The sequence below is a fragment of the Haplochromis burtoni genome, unplaced genomic scaffold (assembly GCF_018398535.1).
Source record: "Haplochromis burtoni strain Fernald_Lab_line unplaced genomic scaffold, NCSU_Asbu1 Contig_89, whole genome shotgun sequence".
NCBI classification, from domain to species: Eukaryota; Metazoa; Chordata; class Actinopteri; order Cichliformes; family Cichlidae; genus Haplochromis; species Haplochromis burtoni.
In genome coordinates this window covers 1875440-1892777 of record NW_024582450.1, presented here as the reverse complement: position 1 = coordinate 1892777, position 17338 = coordinate 1875440, and the positions used below count along the sequence as shown (strand labels likewise).

General features: G+C 42.9%; 1 protein-coding gene across 8 annotated transcripts in view; it reads left to right on the top strand.

Annotated features, from left to right (window-relative positions):
• The window catches only part of meis2a (Meis homeobox 2a), a 77434-nt gene extending 62298 nt beyond the window's left edge, over positions 1-15136 (top strand). For 3 of the 8 annotated variants that reach the window (XM_005942641.3, XM_005942640.3, XM_042222630.1), the window contains exons 10-12: positions 7754-7812; positions 9487-9597; positions 13269-15136. In XM_005942641.3, coding sequence (XP_005942703.1) covers positions 7754-7812; positions 9487-9597; positions 13269-13570 — 472 coding nt within the window. In that variant the 3' untranslated portion in view covers positions 13571-15136. Of the gene's footprint in view, positions 1-7753; positions 7813-9486; positions 9598-10039; positions 10138-13268 lie in introns of all 8 variants that reach the window. The other 5 variants (XM_005942644.3, XM_042222632.1, XM_005942643.3 and 2 more) reach the window with 3 other exon arrangements.
• Positions 15137-17338: the final 2202 nt, after the last annotated feature.

Below are 17338 nucleotides of genomic sequence, written 5' to 3'. Positions count from 1 at the left end.
ACAGTTCACATATCTCCTCTCTCTTTCTCTCTCTCTGTTCCTCTCTCTCACTCTCTGTTCCTCTCTCTCTCTCTCTCTCTCCCTCTCTGTTCCCTCTCTCTCTCTCCTCTCCTCTCACAAGCTGACAACACCACACCGACAACACACACATACACACCACCATTGACACACTGTAACTGTTGCTCTTGGCAGGCCCCCTCTCTTCTTCTCTTTGAGCTGAACCCATTACAGTCTTATAAAAGAGGGAGAGGAGAGAGGTTTGATATGAAGCAAAGGAAATAGATTGGCCTTATTTCCTGTCTGGCTGCCGCAGAGCAGACACTTGTGTTGCCTAGACGATGCAGGCAATTGACACTCAATTTTGTTTGAAATATCACGCCTCTATCATGTCATTATCAGCTTCTCATGGTAATCCACAAAGCCGCACTGTTTGATATCTGACAATAAGGGGGAGTCACAGAGTCACGGAATCTCTCACTCGATTACCAGGCAGAGAGAGAAAACGGGGTTGAGAATGAAAGGGAGCAGAAAACGAGAGAGCGGGGAGACAAAAGACGGGGTGAAAGAAGAAGAGATGGAAAGATAATTCAGGGGAGAGAAGCGAGAAAAGCCACAGATTTTCTATGTTGGCACTAAGAAGTGGAAGGAAACTGAGATTATACCTGCCCACTTCGCAAAGACATGAAAAGGAGTCCAACAGGTCTGGCATAGTGGAAGGGAAAAAAAAGAGAAGCGAATGTGGGCAATAGGGGTGGCACTCTTCACAACTGTGAAATTGGGGTGATCTTGTAAGCACACCCACTCATCTCAGGAGAGCTGATGGGTAGGCTGGGGTAATGATAGTGCTGCAGTCAGTTTCTCTATTCCCCCTGCCTGGCTGTGTGTGTGTGTGTGTGTGTGTGTGTGTGTGTGTGTGTGTGTGTGTGTGTGTGTGTGTGAGAGAGAGAGAGAGAGAGAGAGAGAGGCAGCCTGCCAGTATGTGTTCTGTGTATCTGTTCTATTTCTTGCTGGTCCTTCGTGAAAGCAGGAAAACCTCACCCATCCAAAAGGTGAGAAGCTGGCTTATGAGGAATGAGCGTTACCTTCCAGCGCTGACGGCCTCTGTCACGCGCTATGTACTGGAGCCTTTGACGAGGGCTAATATTGACCTAAGAATGTTGGTTGTTTTCAGGCGCTCTTCAAACAAGAAAAAATGCAGCTGTTGGTCCCTCGGCTCCTGTGCAGGCAGAAAATACCTTTTGTACACCTGTGCACATTAATAAGGTGTTGTCTTAAGGTGGGTGTGGGAGCAGGGAGGGGGGGTGTCTTGCTAACAAGAGATTTGTGGGATCAACTCCTTTCGTATTACCCCTGTCGAGTGGCAATCGGTTAAAAAAAGGAGGAAGTTAATGAAGGAAATATTATACATGAAGGAAAATGTTAAGAGACTGTGTCGATAGAAAAATGCAGATGAGATGATTTGGTCCTTCTTTCTTACTTCAGAAAACTGGTAGTGCTAGGGCAAGTTAGTAACGCTGGGTTGCTACAATAAGGTCTCTTTCATACAGGTGTGTTGACGCCTGGGGCGGGCTTGGCCTCAGTCCCTTCCATTCACCCTGGCTGATTTGAACAATAACTATCGTATCTTTTAAAAGAGAAGGGAGGGTGAAGCGTCAAGAAGTAGATGCCTAAGAGCTCTGTTGGGGCCAAGAAAAACCCCCGCTGCCGTTGTCAGAGCTTGTTGATGTTGTAGGGAGGAATTTTTTTTTCGTTTTTGCCCCCACCCCCATAACCAACCCCCACATTTTTTTTCCCACTTCTGCGCTGGATTTGGTGTTTTGTGCCGTAGGACAGAGTGTGGTGAGGAGACAGAGGAACAAAGTGCTGCTGTGTGGAGCAGCAGCTGCTGCTTGCCGGATCAAAGGGGCAACAAGCGTGGTCTTCCTGGCCCAACGCTGCTCTGGAGGTGTTTGACGGACAGTCAGCAGCTGGTGCCGTACAGCCCGCCCTGTAGGGGTCAGGCTGCTGGACTGCAAGGCCCAGAGGTGACATACCGTCACTGGACAGGGGGAAGAGGGGAGAAGGTGTTAGATGGGAGGGTAAATAGAGGGAGAGATGTCTATGTTTGTTTCTTTTGTTGTGTGTGTTGCTTTGGTGTTTTAGTTTAGAGCGAGACTTTTGGGATTATTGTTCCATATTTCTATCAGATATTTACCCTTTTGTGATGAGTGAGTCAGTTCCCACTTATTCTTCATAATGCATGGATGACGGCTGCCTGGTTTTAAGGCTAAACAATCACTTTCCTAGCGTTGCGCTCCACACTGCAGTATTCCACCTCTTTGGTGCTGACAGAGAATCAGAGTGAGAAAAGAGAGACAGAGAGCAAGCATGCCGCAGTGCTATTGATTTATTTTAATTAGCTCCTCGTTAAATCTTGTCAGTTTGCAACACAAATATATAATTCTTTGTCTGATTTTCCACTGGAGTCTTAATGACTCGTACTCAGCGGGTTTCAGAGAGAAATGACTTCTGCCGCTAGACTGACAGAGCAATGCAAATGTTAGTCATATAGGACTGAGGGGGGGGGGATGCCACAAATGGGCAATGAGTGGAGTAATAAAAAGGGAAAGAAAAACAGGTCAGTGAAAGTCCATGGAGGAGAGGTGAAACAGTCCCCCTTTCAGAGGCAGACAAAAGAGTGTGTGTGGGGGGGTGAGGTGGCGTGGGAGGTGGGAATATGGAGGCACAGTGGATGTGAGAAAGAGAGCGAGAGAGAGGGGAAGAGATAGACAGAGGTAAAACTATGTAAACACAGTGGCTGCCCTAAACGCGGGCCCTCACCGACGTTTCTAAAAAAATGATCCTGTCTTGCTCTGCTTCACATCTGCACTAAATCAAACACAGGGGTGAGGTAATGTTCGCCCGGCACATGTCTCTCGACTCCTGTTTTAACTTAAAGAAGCGAAGAAGGTATAGAAAAGGGAAACTCTGTCGCTGATGAGCTTGAGAAAGCTTCCCCATTCCTACCTCCTTGTCACTTATCTCTATCCTAGAGGAGTGAAAAGCTCCTTTGTGATAGTTTATGATAAATCCACAGATACTGTAGGTTCAGTCTGGTGGCAAGCCATGTATAAACTGTTACAGGGGCCTGCCTGGACCATGTGAGCTGATTAAATCACCGTTGTTGACACTACAGTGGATCAGTGTTAGAAGTTCAGTAGCCTTGGACTACCCTGTGTCTGACTGGACCATAATTAGTGTTTGCTTATACTAAACACACTCTCTTCATGGGGTTAATTTGCATGCACTTCCCGGTCAAAGGACATCCAGTTTCCACTCCTGTCTCTCTGCCTTTCTTTTTCGTGGAAGAGCATCAAACTAAAGCCTTCCTCCTTTGATTCTAGTGAGTTGTGACTCAATCGCTGGGGGTTTGGAATCTTTATTTCTGTCTGAAGCGGAAGTATGGAAGCAATGAGCTTTAATAGGAACCAGAGGACAGTCATGTTTGCAAGCAGTGATCATGGATTGAGTTCAGTATGTTCTTGTACAGATTGTGTTGCATCTAATCTTCCTACAAAGCCAGACGAATAGGGGCCCAGGAATCGGAAACTTGCCCCCCTCTCACTTGGTATATGAGCTTCCAAAATGGGCATGTGTAGGTCAGCCATGAAGGCAATAAACTGTCAACGATTTTTGTGACACTGTTTAAATGCTTTGCACACTGTACAGCGCTATGTTTGGAGTAGTCCTGTGCTTATTTTTTAGATAAGGCACATTCAGTTTTCTGCATTTCATTCTCGTGTCTCACTCTGTCTTGTTTTTTCTTTCTTTCTTTCTTTCTTTCATCACAAACTCGTCAAACGAGTGACCCCACTCCTGATTGGCTAGGTTTCCTGTGATCTCCACCGCAATTGGCTAACTAAGCATTGAGACTCTCTGTTTCGCCTCTCTCCGTCTCGTCTCCCTCCCTCTCGCTCTCCGTCTCTTGGCTGTGCTCCAGGGTAGGGTGGTTTGGCATGACAATTTCTCAGCGAAGGAATGCTGACAACAGGAGCGAGTTACCAGGTGTGGCTGCAAGTCAGTTAACTAGAAACAAGGTCTTTCTGACAGACTGAGATGAGGAAGTAAGAAAAAAATTTAAGACAACACTGAGTGAGACAGACTGGTTTGCTGTGATTACATCTGCAAACCTCCAGTAACCTTTGATACTATTATGCTTGTGATGCAGTTGGCTTGCTGCATTAAAGGGGAGCGTTGTAAAATTGAAGGACTCTACTTAAAAAATAAAGTCTCGTGGTATGCTTTAGGATTATGTAAGTTCACTAGTCCATCTATATCTCTTCTTCTGTGCCTGACCAGATCTTAATCTCAGTCCCCCCACACTCACGTAACTACAGGCTATAGCAAAACACAGCATGCTAGCCTGTCTCCATCATTCATATCTGCCCACTATGTTCAACTCCTAACAGCCGTAGTAAGTTTAGCTTCTTATATCATTAGGAAGATGGATACCAGGTCTTCCTGTGGAGATGCATTATTGTATCTGCACACAAGCTTGTGCTTTTCAAGTGCGTCTTTCACGCCATCTCAGTGAATAAAAGTGCTTCTGTGAGCCAGCTGGCAGTAGTATGTGAAGAATGTGCTGACATGCATTATACACACATATTGACTGACATGTGCATACATATTAACATGCAAGCTCTAAAGTGTACTTAGCACTGTGAGTGCAGTTTTTGAAACGCAGCTTGAAAATGTGTTTAGGGCCTATTGGCTGGACAAAACCAGTTGCTAATATTAAACAGCAGTGGGCCGCAGCCCCCAACAGCCCACTTTTTCCTGGGGTATTGTACACATTCTGAGCTGTATCCCAATGAATGACCTCCACACGACCCCCTAACCTTGCCTTTAATTATTTGTTTGAAGACAGCACGGAGTTCCCATGCTGAGAGGTACTCTGTGTACTATGTGTGCATGTGTGCGTGTGTGCGTGTCGGTGTTTCTGTGCTCTAACACTGAGCAGAGGCAGGCCATAATAAGCTAGACCACCAGATGTAGATAATAAAACATGGGCTTTGGGTTGGAGGTTTTTTAGCTAGTGTCCCCTGTGAGCCTCCTGTGTTCTGGTTAGCCTATGGACACACTGGCGGTGGTTGTGGTTATGTCCATGGTGTTGATGTGTAGATTTACAGAACACACACACACACACACACACACATTTTAGCAAGTGGCTTAGGAATTCTAAATCCCTGTGGTCAACCTCTGTATCTCTCTCAGGACTTTGGGTCCTCTGATCCATCCATCTGACTGTCCATCTGAGTTGACTGGCCCTCATCTCTGGAGGATTCCTGGTTGTGTTGTTCTAAGCACACTCCATTAGCAGCTCACGGGTGGAGGGAAAACAGTGTTATCGGGCCCAGCTCTGATAATCTCAATTGACTTTACTCAGACTGATAAAAGGTGCTCTAAGGCCACAAGAGGCACCCCCACTCCCCACCCCACCCCCCAACTCTTTTCGGTGCACATCGTCGCCTGCTGGTTACTGTGGCAACTTGTTTAGTGTGCAAAAATAGTCTTTGTGAATCTTTATCGTGACAGTTAGCCAACAGGGAACACTGACAAGAAGCAGGTCCATTTGGGAAAATATCTGAAAATCCACATTTTTCCATACCCCAAGAGCTGTTTGGATACTAAAAATTAGTGAACACTGGCAGCTAAATGCTTCCTGGCATGCTTACATTTATATATTGTCTGTAAGAAGATGGAAAAACACAAATATAAACAACTATTTTTCCATCTGAAAATGACACTTTGATCCTACTGAGTACTCTCCAGTGCACAGAGTATTTCCTCTGCAGTCACTAGAAACCGTATGGTTGAATTTAGCACCTGGGAAGAACATTCTTAATATTATGTGTTTATGGCTGTGACCCAGAATACGTTAGGTAAGAATGCACATGGTTGTGATTTTGAGCCTGTTGGTGCATCCACAAAGGGAGAAAGCAGGACATATATTTTGGCAAGCCTTACACTCTGTACCTAAAGAGGGGAGTGTGATACGAAGAATGTCTTACTGTTTTCTTGCTCAGCTGGTTTCGATGCTGGAACCGTCTTTCTCCCTGAAGCACCTCGGGCATTTCTTGGAGCATAGCTATCGCGCAATGTTTTGTCCCCTTTGTTCAAAAATACTTCAGAGTTAATAAAAGTTCATTTTTATTCCTTCCTTAAATTGCAAATCATGCGTTACAATAGTATAATTTCCAATACAGCTCTCTCCTTCACTCCATTCCACTCCACCTCTCATCTTCCTCTTTCATTCTCCCTTATTCTCATGTGGGTTTGTTTCATCTTTTTTCTCTCAGGGGCCTGCAGTACCCCATGCGTACCTGCACTCTGGATGCCCCCTGGCAAATGAGCACCGCGTCTTTCTTTTCCCAACTGTGCATTTTGTACATTTAACCATGTCACTTTGAGCCGGGCAGATTACAGGCGTTTAAGTTCATTGGAGAAGGTAAGGGCAGGTATCAGGGCTTCATGGGGGATTAGGAACCCAAATTGGTTCCAGCTCTCCCTTCCTTCTAATGACCAGTTCTTTAGCCATATTGATGGTGCCTTGGCCCGTATGTTAGGAGAGGGCAGTAAAGCCTTTTTTTTTTCTTCCCTCCACTGTGTTTTTTGGAACTAGCAAAAGACTCCATGCTGGACAGCTCCAACGTGATTTGAAACCCCACTTTAATATCAACCACATGGGGGTACCCCTAGAGCTAGGTCCATGCTATGTTTTCAGGTTTATTAAAGTGAATGAGAGAAAGTCAGAATGAAAAGAGGTGGCAACAGAGGTAAAAAGAAAGATATAAAGGTGGAGAACTTCCTTGGCCTTAGTGGGCAGATTGTGTTTGACACAACCCAAGGCATCCCATTCCAAGTTAAAAAGGTTGCCCCTGGCTGGCAGTCACCTCCAGATGACCTCCGGCTCTACACTGGAAAAGCCACAGGAGCAAGACTGGCTGGGGAGGCTTTGTGGAGGTGCACTTACTCGCTGCTGTGGTGGTGATAAAACTTCAGACAGCCTAATTGATGGGCTCACTGACATAACAATACCTTGTGAAAGCACGGCGTGGCCCATGCCTGGTCCTCATTTCTGGACAGCTGGAAGGGGAGCAGAACCCCCTACAATGCAGCCAGAGTTGGGGGTCCCACAGAGGGGGAGGGAAGAGATGGGGGTGCAATGAAAGGAACCATTTATGTCCTGCATTTTGAACTTAAAGTTCATTTTGAAATTCAAGTATCCCCACAAAAAATAACATTTTGGTGCAATAACTGTAGAAGATGCAGTACATTACATAGAGTTGGTGAGCGTTGGGTAGAACTATAGCAGTAGTGACAGAAAAAAGAAAGCGAGACGGAGAGAGGAATGGATGTGCCATGTTGAGGGTTCTTCTGTGCCCAAGTTGCACTTAATACTTGAGGAATGTCTCCCTGGTGCCCATAGCAACCAAACGTAATCAAAAGCTTTATTAAAAGAGGGGGGAATAGATCATAAGGAACATTAAAAGTATCCCTCACTGGGTTCCCAAGTCAGCAGACAATTGCCCTTTTGTTTGTTGCTGTTGTGTCGTGAGCGCCTCTCTCAAGGACTCGGTGGCTAATGTTGCCATTAAGTCATGCAAAACTGTTTTTTCTTTGTGGAGGCTCGTGATGAATCTTTCTGTGTGTGAATGCAGCGTGATTTAACGTTTGCTTTTCTCTTCTCTGTGTTTATTTTTTCCTCTGCCAGGTTTATCAATGCCAGGAGAAGAATAGTACAACCCATGATCGACCAGTCAAATCGAGCAGGTAAAAAAAAAGGAAAAGACAAACAAAAATTTCAAAATGAAAAAACCCAAACAGACAATCCAGCTAATCTACAGTAGAGTACGGCTTCTTTTCCCTGCATGAAGACACCCTTTCCAAATCCTTTACTGGCAAGCACATTATGCCTGGAGCCCAGATTTTTAGAGGGGTACCCTACACCTACTCCCTCCTCTTCCTCTTCCATCGTTCATTCCCTTTTCCATTTTCTCAATGAGATGTGTTCAGCAGTGGTGCAGGCTGTTTGCTGATTGACTCTAATTGGAGATTTCCCAGTCTAAGTGGCAAGAGAGGTATATTAGCAGTCTCTCTGTGAATTACTAATTGGACACAAGAGGAGTGCCAAAAACGCTAGCAGCAATTTATGAGTTATCTCCCTTCTTTTTTAGGCTATTTTGTTTTTCTTCCTTTTTTTCAGTTAGGTAGGGGGCTTTCCCCTGAATTTTTCTGCTGCATTTTTATTTCCTTCCCTCAAGAATCACTCTTCTAAATTTTGATCTTAAGTAGTCATTCACTGCATTGCAAATATCAAAACCTCTCTGATTTTTTTAATGGATTCCACCATTATGTCTTGATTTATCCCCCATGCACGAGAGATTTACATTGGTTTAAAAAAAGATGGAACACTTTATATTGGTAAATCATAACACACTGATTTTCCATGTCTAATGTGTTCAGATTTCCAAAAGCACAACCTAGTAGTAGCAAGTATGCCACTATGTGATCCTGCTAAATGTTTCAGTCACCCTAAGCTTCATTGACTTTGGCATTACCAAAAAAGAAAAAAAGAAAGAAGAAGAAAAAAACAGTAATTCTCGTTTTATGAAGATCCCTACACTCAGGGATGGAGATTGTTCAAACCGACACGAGCCATGATTAAAATGAGATGCACTTACAAATGTGGGCGCCTCTTTCTATACTTATTGCTCTTTTGTGTGGAGTATTTGACAGCCTGCATCCAGTGTGTGCCAATCAGCAATCTCTACTAACACAGCATGACTAACATCTCCCTCTAATCTTTGAGAATTACAGATTATCCAAGATAATTCTGTTATAGTCCCAGAATGCAATGGTTTCTGCAGTCTCCAAAATGCATTAGTTCAATAAGCCTAATAATAAACAAAATAAGATCCAGCTGAGCAAAGATTGCTGCTCTGTCTTCTTTATTATTATAACAGCTAATCAGGTAATTCATCCATAATACATATTAAACGATCTGGCAGTTTTGGGATTATCTAAATTTGTATGTTATGTTCTTCTTAAGAAAAGAAACATATACATGTGCTATGGATTTAACAAAATATTTGAAAGCTGAGTCTGGATGAATTGCCTGCCATGGCATAAATTCTTCCCATCCTGTCAAACTGCATGCTTTCTTCTCTCGGTTAGAGAACAATGTGTCTCCCTTGAGCGTGGTTTTGAATGACACTGGCTGCGTGTACGCACAAGTGTTTGTGTGTGCGTGTGTGTGCTTGCATGCATAAGGACCCACTGTATGCATGTTTGCATGCCACGCGTCAGTCAGTGCTGTCCACAAACATGAGCACAATGTCTTACAGTATGTTTGGGCTGGAGCTGGGACAATTGCTGATTGTCTGGTGTGTTTTCTCTTCTTCTTCCCCCCTTCCTTTTTCATGTCCACGTTTTGACTACAATCAGGTTTTCTTCTTGATCCTTCAGTGAGCCAAGGAGCAGCGTACAGTCCGGAGGGCCAGCCAATGGGTAGCTTCGTGCTGGACGGTCAGCAACACATGGGGATCCGACCAGCTGGTAAGTCCATCCGCCTCCTTTCCTTCGTCCGTCTTCCCTCCACCATGCCTGCTTTACCACACAAGAGTTACCAAAGAGCTGAATGACACTGACCCCACTGTCTGCAGCATGAAATGTAGTAACCTCAGCATGGAGAAGGTCTCCCAAGTCAGTCGCATAAACCTAACACTAGTGTGCACCTCAACCACGATAACGCTTGTCTTTAAAAGTCCCCTCCGCCTGCCTTGCTTGTGCTTTTTCTAATCTCATAATCACAACAAATGGGTTTAAGGGAACCAGCAAGAAATGTAAACTCTTAAACCACTTCTTCACATCTTCCTCTTCCCTCATTTTCCATCTAAAGCTAACCAACCTCATCCCTTCTACTAGTTGGTCGTCTCTGACCTCGCTGTGATTCAAACTCCTGCTGATGCTTTTTCTGGCATTTATCTCTTCTTTCTAGGGCCTATGAGTGGAATGGGGATGAATATGGGCATGGATGGGCAATGGCACTACATGTAACCTCCATCTTGTAACTCAAAAAGCAAAGAAAAGGGGGAAGTAAGTACTGGGCTCTTTTCCTTGTTTTTTTTTCACACGTTGGGGCTGCTGGGTTTTATTTTTATGCAATTTTTTTCCAATTCCCTTTCACTTGACCAGCACAATGTCCTCTCACACTGGGCAGAATTTTACAGCAAGCTTGGGCCCCCTTCCTTCCCAGCAACAACTTAGGTAGCCAGAAAGATGCTTTAAATGTAGAGGATAAATTGAAGACTTGAGAAAAAGGGGTAATCATCCTGGGACAGAGAGGACCCGACTTGTGGCGCCAGACAACATGAACAACAACAGAAAAAGGGGGTGGAAGAAACAACCTGGCGTGGCATGCACAAATTTATTTATCACAACAGCGCCATCGCTCTCCCCATCTTGGACAGCCAATGCAAATGTTGGACATTTAGGGAAAAAATAACATCTCCTGGGGAAGGGCCTGACAGGGAGAAATTAAGCAGGCTCCAGTGAAGCGATAAAGAAGGAGAAGTGAAACTGTCCTCCGAGTGACATAAATCTGTCTGGGGAAGGATTGATGCCCAAATTATCTTATATGCAAAGACGGGAACACCGCAGTACATTACGGCCCCTGAGCAAGATATACGGGCCGCGGGTGACATGGCCGATCCTTCACTGGGGGTTTGGTTTGAGCTGTGTAAAGGGAGGAATGAGTGTGTGGGGGGGCTGTGTGTTTTGATTATTTTTTACTGGAGGGAGACGATTTGGGGAGCGGGAGGAGGCAGTGAGTGGCCTGACCTGAGACTCGCAGACAAGAGCAGGGAGACACTGAGATATATTTATAAGGTAGAAGACACAGGCATACACACTTTGTCCAAAAGGAGGGGGTCTTTTTCACACATACAGATACGGCCTCTCCGAGACACTGTTTTCCTGTCTCTGTCTCTCTTTCACACACATACACACACAATCCCTCTATAGCTAAATGGCGGCAGTCTGATTAAGCTGGCCATTCTGCCACAGTGCTGACATTTGAAAAATCAAGACATATAACATCCCAAAGGCAGCGGGGCAGATGAAATTTTATTTAACACCTAAACTCCCTTGCCCAATGAGGCACAATATAATAACACTTACCTTGATTAAAAGAACCCTTTATATGTAAATGGAGACTGGATTTTCCAAAGGGTCACAGCGGTAATTCTGCCGACAGAGATCATTTCACCCCTCCAGTCCTTGCATTCTCTCTCTCTTCCTCTGCTTCTCGCTGCCTCTCGCACGTTTTATCTCATCCCCTCCTGTCTTTGCTAATGGCAGGAGGGAAAAAAAAGAGAGAGAGAGAAGGGAAAATCAGGAAGCAATGTTCCCTAAAACAGCCACACAGAGACAACATTTGCTCAGGTTGGCTAATTCTTAATATAGGGCTATATAATTTTGAGACTATTTAATTACGTAACATACTTTATGCTTCATGACCAATTACATTAATAGCTTAATACAGAGCAATATTATCCTCTCTTGATTTGATTACACAGTCACACAATATGGTATATTTGGTACTTAATTATGGCCAGCCATTGAGCAGGACTACTGTGCCATAACAGAAGTGCGCAGCCAGCTAGGGAGGCAGGCATGCAGAGATGGCAAGGGAGAGAGGCCCAGTCTGTCCTCAGTCATTGTCTTCAGATTTTACCACTCTTGTTAATAAAAGAAGGGGTGGGGGGGTCTAGGATCTACTTAACGGAATGACTGGAGCTTACAAGACTAGAGATTACCAGCTTACAGTGTCAAAAACATCTGCTGGGCCTTTTAACAGGAGCTGTCCTGGATTATATGGAGGTGAGGGCACCCATCATACCCTACTAACACCCTGAATGATTTATTTATTTTATGACCTGAGTAGTGAGGTTTTAAGAGACCTGTTCTGACAAACACTTGCATTTCAAATGAACTGACATGGAAAGGGAGCATTAGAGAATGGCATAGCTTTCAACCAGCGGACTGGCCATTAATCTTGGCTTTTGCTGTCCCTCTCTCCTTTCTGTCCTCCGCCTCTTCCCCTCACCGGGGTCCTCCAGTGTAATTTCTTAATTGCAGTGTTCTAAGGTGGAGGAATGCAGAGAGTGAGCATGCCTAGTGACCTTGCAGCGACCTCTCCCCTCCTATTACAGCTTCTAATCCCCCAGGGGTTCACATTACAAAGCAGGCCAGCCCAGACCCAATCCCAGACCCAGGCCCCCTGGCTCCAGCGGGACCTCCTGCTCACTCGTTTCTCCCCAAGGTCCAGGCCTCTGGACCAGCCTTGTTCCCATACTCCAGTCCCAGGCACCAGGAACAACACCCCCACATTTGACTTTTTTTTTTCTTGCTGATTACAACAAACAGCAATGCGAAAAGCCAAACAGTGGCACTGCTGAGCCAGCCCCCTGTCCTGGGTCGTGTCACAGTATGAGAGATGCAGCATGCTGAGGTCTCTACACATATGAAGTGGAGTCCACCTTAAGAGATATCAGCATAAGCCACCGCCTTTCCCTTTGCTCTCTCTTTCCCCTTCTTTTTGTCTTTGTTACACTGTCTTGCCGCTGTTTGATGAACAACTGGTACTTTTTTTTGCTTGAAATGCTCTTATTCAGAGGCGGAAACAAGCCTTTAATGTTCTCTATATTGGTGATGCAACTAACCGAGACCTAAATTATTTAACGATGTCTTTAAGAGATTCTAAATCAAATATGTGCACAAAGGCACATCCCCACGAGAGAATGCCTGTTCAGTTAGTCACTAAATTCAGCTGGGGAATTGACTCTTCCACTTGTAAAAGTATTAGCACTTCTCCACATCAATACGCCTGCTTGGTTTTCCTCACATCCTCCAGGACTACAGTGTCTGTGGATGACTGAGGATCATTTTCCGACCTGAGACCTGACCACAACGCTATTGGGCATTGTAAACCACTCACCATCGCCTAAAATAGTCTGCTGCAATAATGTCTCTCTTTACTTGTAGGAGCTAAAAGCGCTGCAGTCACAGGCGCAGTGTCATAAAATCTGTTAAGCTCTTTGTTGGAGACGTTGAGTTTAAATTGAATTAAGGTCTGTTAATGGAGAGGGAGCGTGTCAAAGCTGCGGCGAGAAAACAGTTTTAGTGACTGTGTAAATACGTTCTCGTCTTTCTGCCTTTCTTCTCAGGTCTGTCAGGCATGCCAGGGGAGTACGTACCTCAGAGTGGTCCTATGGGCATGAGCATGACCCCACCCACTTACACCAACCATCATCAGCTGACCTCTCACCCTTCCCAGCTCCGACACGGGCCCCCTTTCCATGCATACCTACCCGATCATCCCCGCGTCCACCACACTCATCACGCCATGCTGATGCACGGAGGACCCTCGTCGCACCCAGGAATGACCATGTCTGCACAGAGACCCCCTTTGCTTTCTCCCGTTGACCCCAGTACTGGAGGACAAGGCCTGGACATCCATGCCCAATAGCATAAGGGAACTTTGCTACGACATCACGACAACAGCAGCTACTACAAGAAACCAATAAGAATAAAAAACAAACAAACAGCAACCAACAATAAATCCTATTTTGAGACTATTTTTAAGAATAAGAAGCAAACCCTTTTGACCAGAATTTGACACGAACGAAACAGAATTCCAGATGAGCTGTGATAATTCTTTTCTTTTTTTTTCTAACTTGTCAATTTTGTTACTTTCATCCAAACGGAGGACCAAGCTGACAAGAACACTTTGTAAAGTCTTGGGCTTTTGGTAAAGATCAACAGAGGATGTTTTGACATACGCGTGCAAAGAACGGACAGACGCACCCGCTCGAAAAAAAGCAAAACACACACACTTTTCTCACACTCACGCACCGTCATAAACACGTTCAGTACACATTCATGTGATGCTCTCAAACGCTTCTATAAGATCACTCTGGAAGATTTAAAAAAGAGAAGAAAAAAAAAAAAGAAACAACAGAAAGACTCCAAGAGTTATAACTACTGTAGTATAAAAGTATAGATAAATAAGTTAAAACTTGTGCATTTTTTTTGTTGATCACATGGTTTCTGTTTCCTGAGCTAGTTTTAGAATTAAAGGTTAACCTTTTCTCTCTCACACTGTGTGTGCTCCTTCCTGGAGGAGAAACTGTCTCGCAGCACAGCACTATTAAAGAAAAAAAAATAAGAAGATGGAACATCTCAAAAAGGCTTCAAACCACAGAGGGCAATCAGGTCCTGTCCCCCATAAGAACAGGGCATGATGGGAAAAGGCTGCTAAATGACACCGGATCTCTCCAGAAGATTCAGTTTGAACATTTGTCATGCCCCTCTCTCTCTTTTTCTTGTTTTTGGTTCATGAATGAATGTTGCCCTGTAGGTTTTAAAGAAAAAAAGAGTTCGTTGTTTGAATTGCCCAAGCACTGGATTGTGTTGGTTTTATACATTTTTATTTTAATATTATTTTATTTTTTTTGTACCCTGGACTCTCATTGATGAAGAGCATTTTGAAGGAAGCTTAATAGTGGAAAAGCAACATCCTGCAGCGCTTCTTTATCTGTGGATCAACATTCTTGCCATAAGGACAATGCTGACACAAATGTTGATTCTGTGGCACTGGAGAAGCATTTGATGGTTGATGCACCAAAAAACCTGAAACACACACACACACACACGCATACACACACACACAAAAAAAAGAAAAGAAAAGAAAAAAAACTTAAATTATGAACTCAATGCTTTTGGGAGAAAAAAGCTGAGAGAATATTGTAACAAACTTCGTACAGAGTTCAGTCTATTAATTGTTTCATGTTAGATATTCTATGTGTTTACCTCAATTGAAAAAGAATGTTTTTGCTAGTTTCAGATCTGCTGTGGCATTGATATTGTATGTCCATGAATTCCTTCCTTTTTCAGCACGTGTTCCTCACTAGATGATAAGATGCCGTCTCCCTTAAGCTTTGTCAAAAATACATTAAATACTTGTATGAGGACTGTGACGTAATGTTTAAAAGGTGTTCAGTCACAAATGCTGTAATAAATATTTCATTTTTGATTTTTGTTAGCTTTTTGTGTGATTAACTGTGTTGCATACAAGTCTTAATTCACGTACCCATTTTAACAGAACACAATTAATTGGTTTATTATTATTATAACTCCGAAACCCTTTTTTGTATATATATTGTTGCCTGTTGAATTTATTTTTGCAAATGGTCATAAAAATACACCATTTCAAACTTTCTTCCAGCACTCTGTTTGCAATAGCTTGTTTTAACCAGACTGCCCGTTTGAGTGCCCTCTTAAACTGACAATAACAAATTGTGGTTGAAATACATCTTGCCATGGACATTTATTTAGGCACACAAATATGCCCTCCGCGTAATAAATTACTGACAAATGCAAATAAAGTGTGCAAATTGCAGAGCAAATTCAACACCAGCCCATCTCAGACTTAGAAGGCTATTAGCAGTTAAGTGGAGGTGCATTTAAAAGAAAGAAAGAAAAAAGGCTGACAGTGGCCTGGACTTATTGATAAGCATAAACAAAACGTTTTAAAGGGCATGTATTTTTATTTTATGTATTTATTTATTTTTCTAAAGATATCCAACATGAGGAAAGTGACTATGAACTGAGTGGAAGTGACTTAGTTTAAATATTTAAAAAAATAAAACAGTAAAAATAGAAATAATAAAAAAGCCAGGGTTTTCCCTGTACCCTCCAAAAAAGAAAAAAAAGTCCACATAGATTCACCTTTTAAAGTCTTCCTACTTATTCTAACAACAGAGCAATGATTTGTTCCCACAATAATTGCCTCTTCGGTCAGAACCATGGCGGCCCTCTGTATGTGCTTTGTGCTAATTTCTGCCGTTTTGCAGCGCCGCCTGTCGGTCTAATCGGGCAATGTCGTCCAGGAGTACAGAGATGGGCTTTGAGGGCTATCTCTTCTCTCTTGTCTCTATCCCTGCGCCGGTGTTCGCCCGCGGCCACCCAAGTCATAGCCTTAAACCAGAAATGACAACATAACTTTGGCTGAAACATTTTCTGTCCTTTACTTTCTTGCACTGGATTCAGGGCTATAAGTATGTTTCAACTCCTTCATTTTTTTTCCTCTTAATTATCATTGCAAACTATTTTTTAATCTTGTTATTATGTGTGAAGAAACAAATATAGTGTATGGAAAATTATAGTTATTATTATTATTATTATTATTATTATTGAATTTTACTGTTTATTTTGCACACTAACCAAACTGGCTTAGGATTCTCTTTTTTCTTTTTAAATTTTTAAATTCTTTATTTCTTCTTGTGTTGTCGTTGTTATAGAGATTTTTCTTTTTTCTTTTTTTAAGATTTTCGATTTATTTTTTGTGGGTTTAAATATTAACCGAGCCTTTTTTTTTGCGTTTTATTTTTATTCAGATATTATAATTTATCGTAAAAAAAATGATGGGTCTTTTTTTATACATTATTGTTTAAATTTGCTTGTTTGTGACGCATTTGCAGGCCTAAACAGGTTTTTAACTGTTGACTTTAGTTTTTTATTATGTATTTTCTCCGGTTTTGCACATCGCATATTTCCACTCTCTGCATGGAAAGTCCTTTTTTTTTTATTTAAATCCAGCATTGACAGATTATTATTGTTTAGCTATTTATCGTTCATATATTTTGGCCTGCACGACAATCCAAAAGCAATATTTCCTTTTAGGTATTTCCCCCCTCTTTTAATTGGTTTAAACGATTCCCAGGTTGTCGGTGAAAAATTGTTTTAATTGCAGACACCATACCTGAAGAGATAATCGTTATTTAACAATATTTTTTTTCCCAATTCGGAATGCTGGGCCTTAACCAGGCAGAAGAAAAAAAATTATTAGTTTTACACCAAAGTCTAGTTTGGTGTATCTTCTTTTGTCGACTATTTAAAACCTAAAAGCCCTTTTTGTTTTTTTTAGTGGTCTATTATTCTGTGGATAAAACGGAAGGAAGAAACCCTTCGTTTTGTGCGGAGATTATCAGATGAAGAAGAGAGAAAACGTGAGGATTACTGTGGATGGAGAGGATTTTAATATTAATAGTTTTTTTTTCTTTTCTCCCCCCCTTTCTCACTGTCCCTCTCCCCTTCTGTTTTTCCTTTCCTTCCTCTTTCTTTCTCCCTTTCCTATCCCCTCACTCATGTCTGTCCCGTCTGTAAAATCTGAAAATAAAATATAATAAATAATAAAAACAAAGATCGACCAAATGGACCAATACGGCAATGCCAC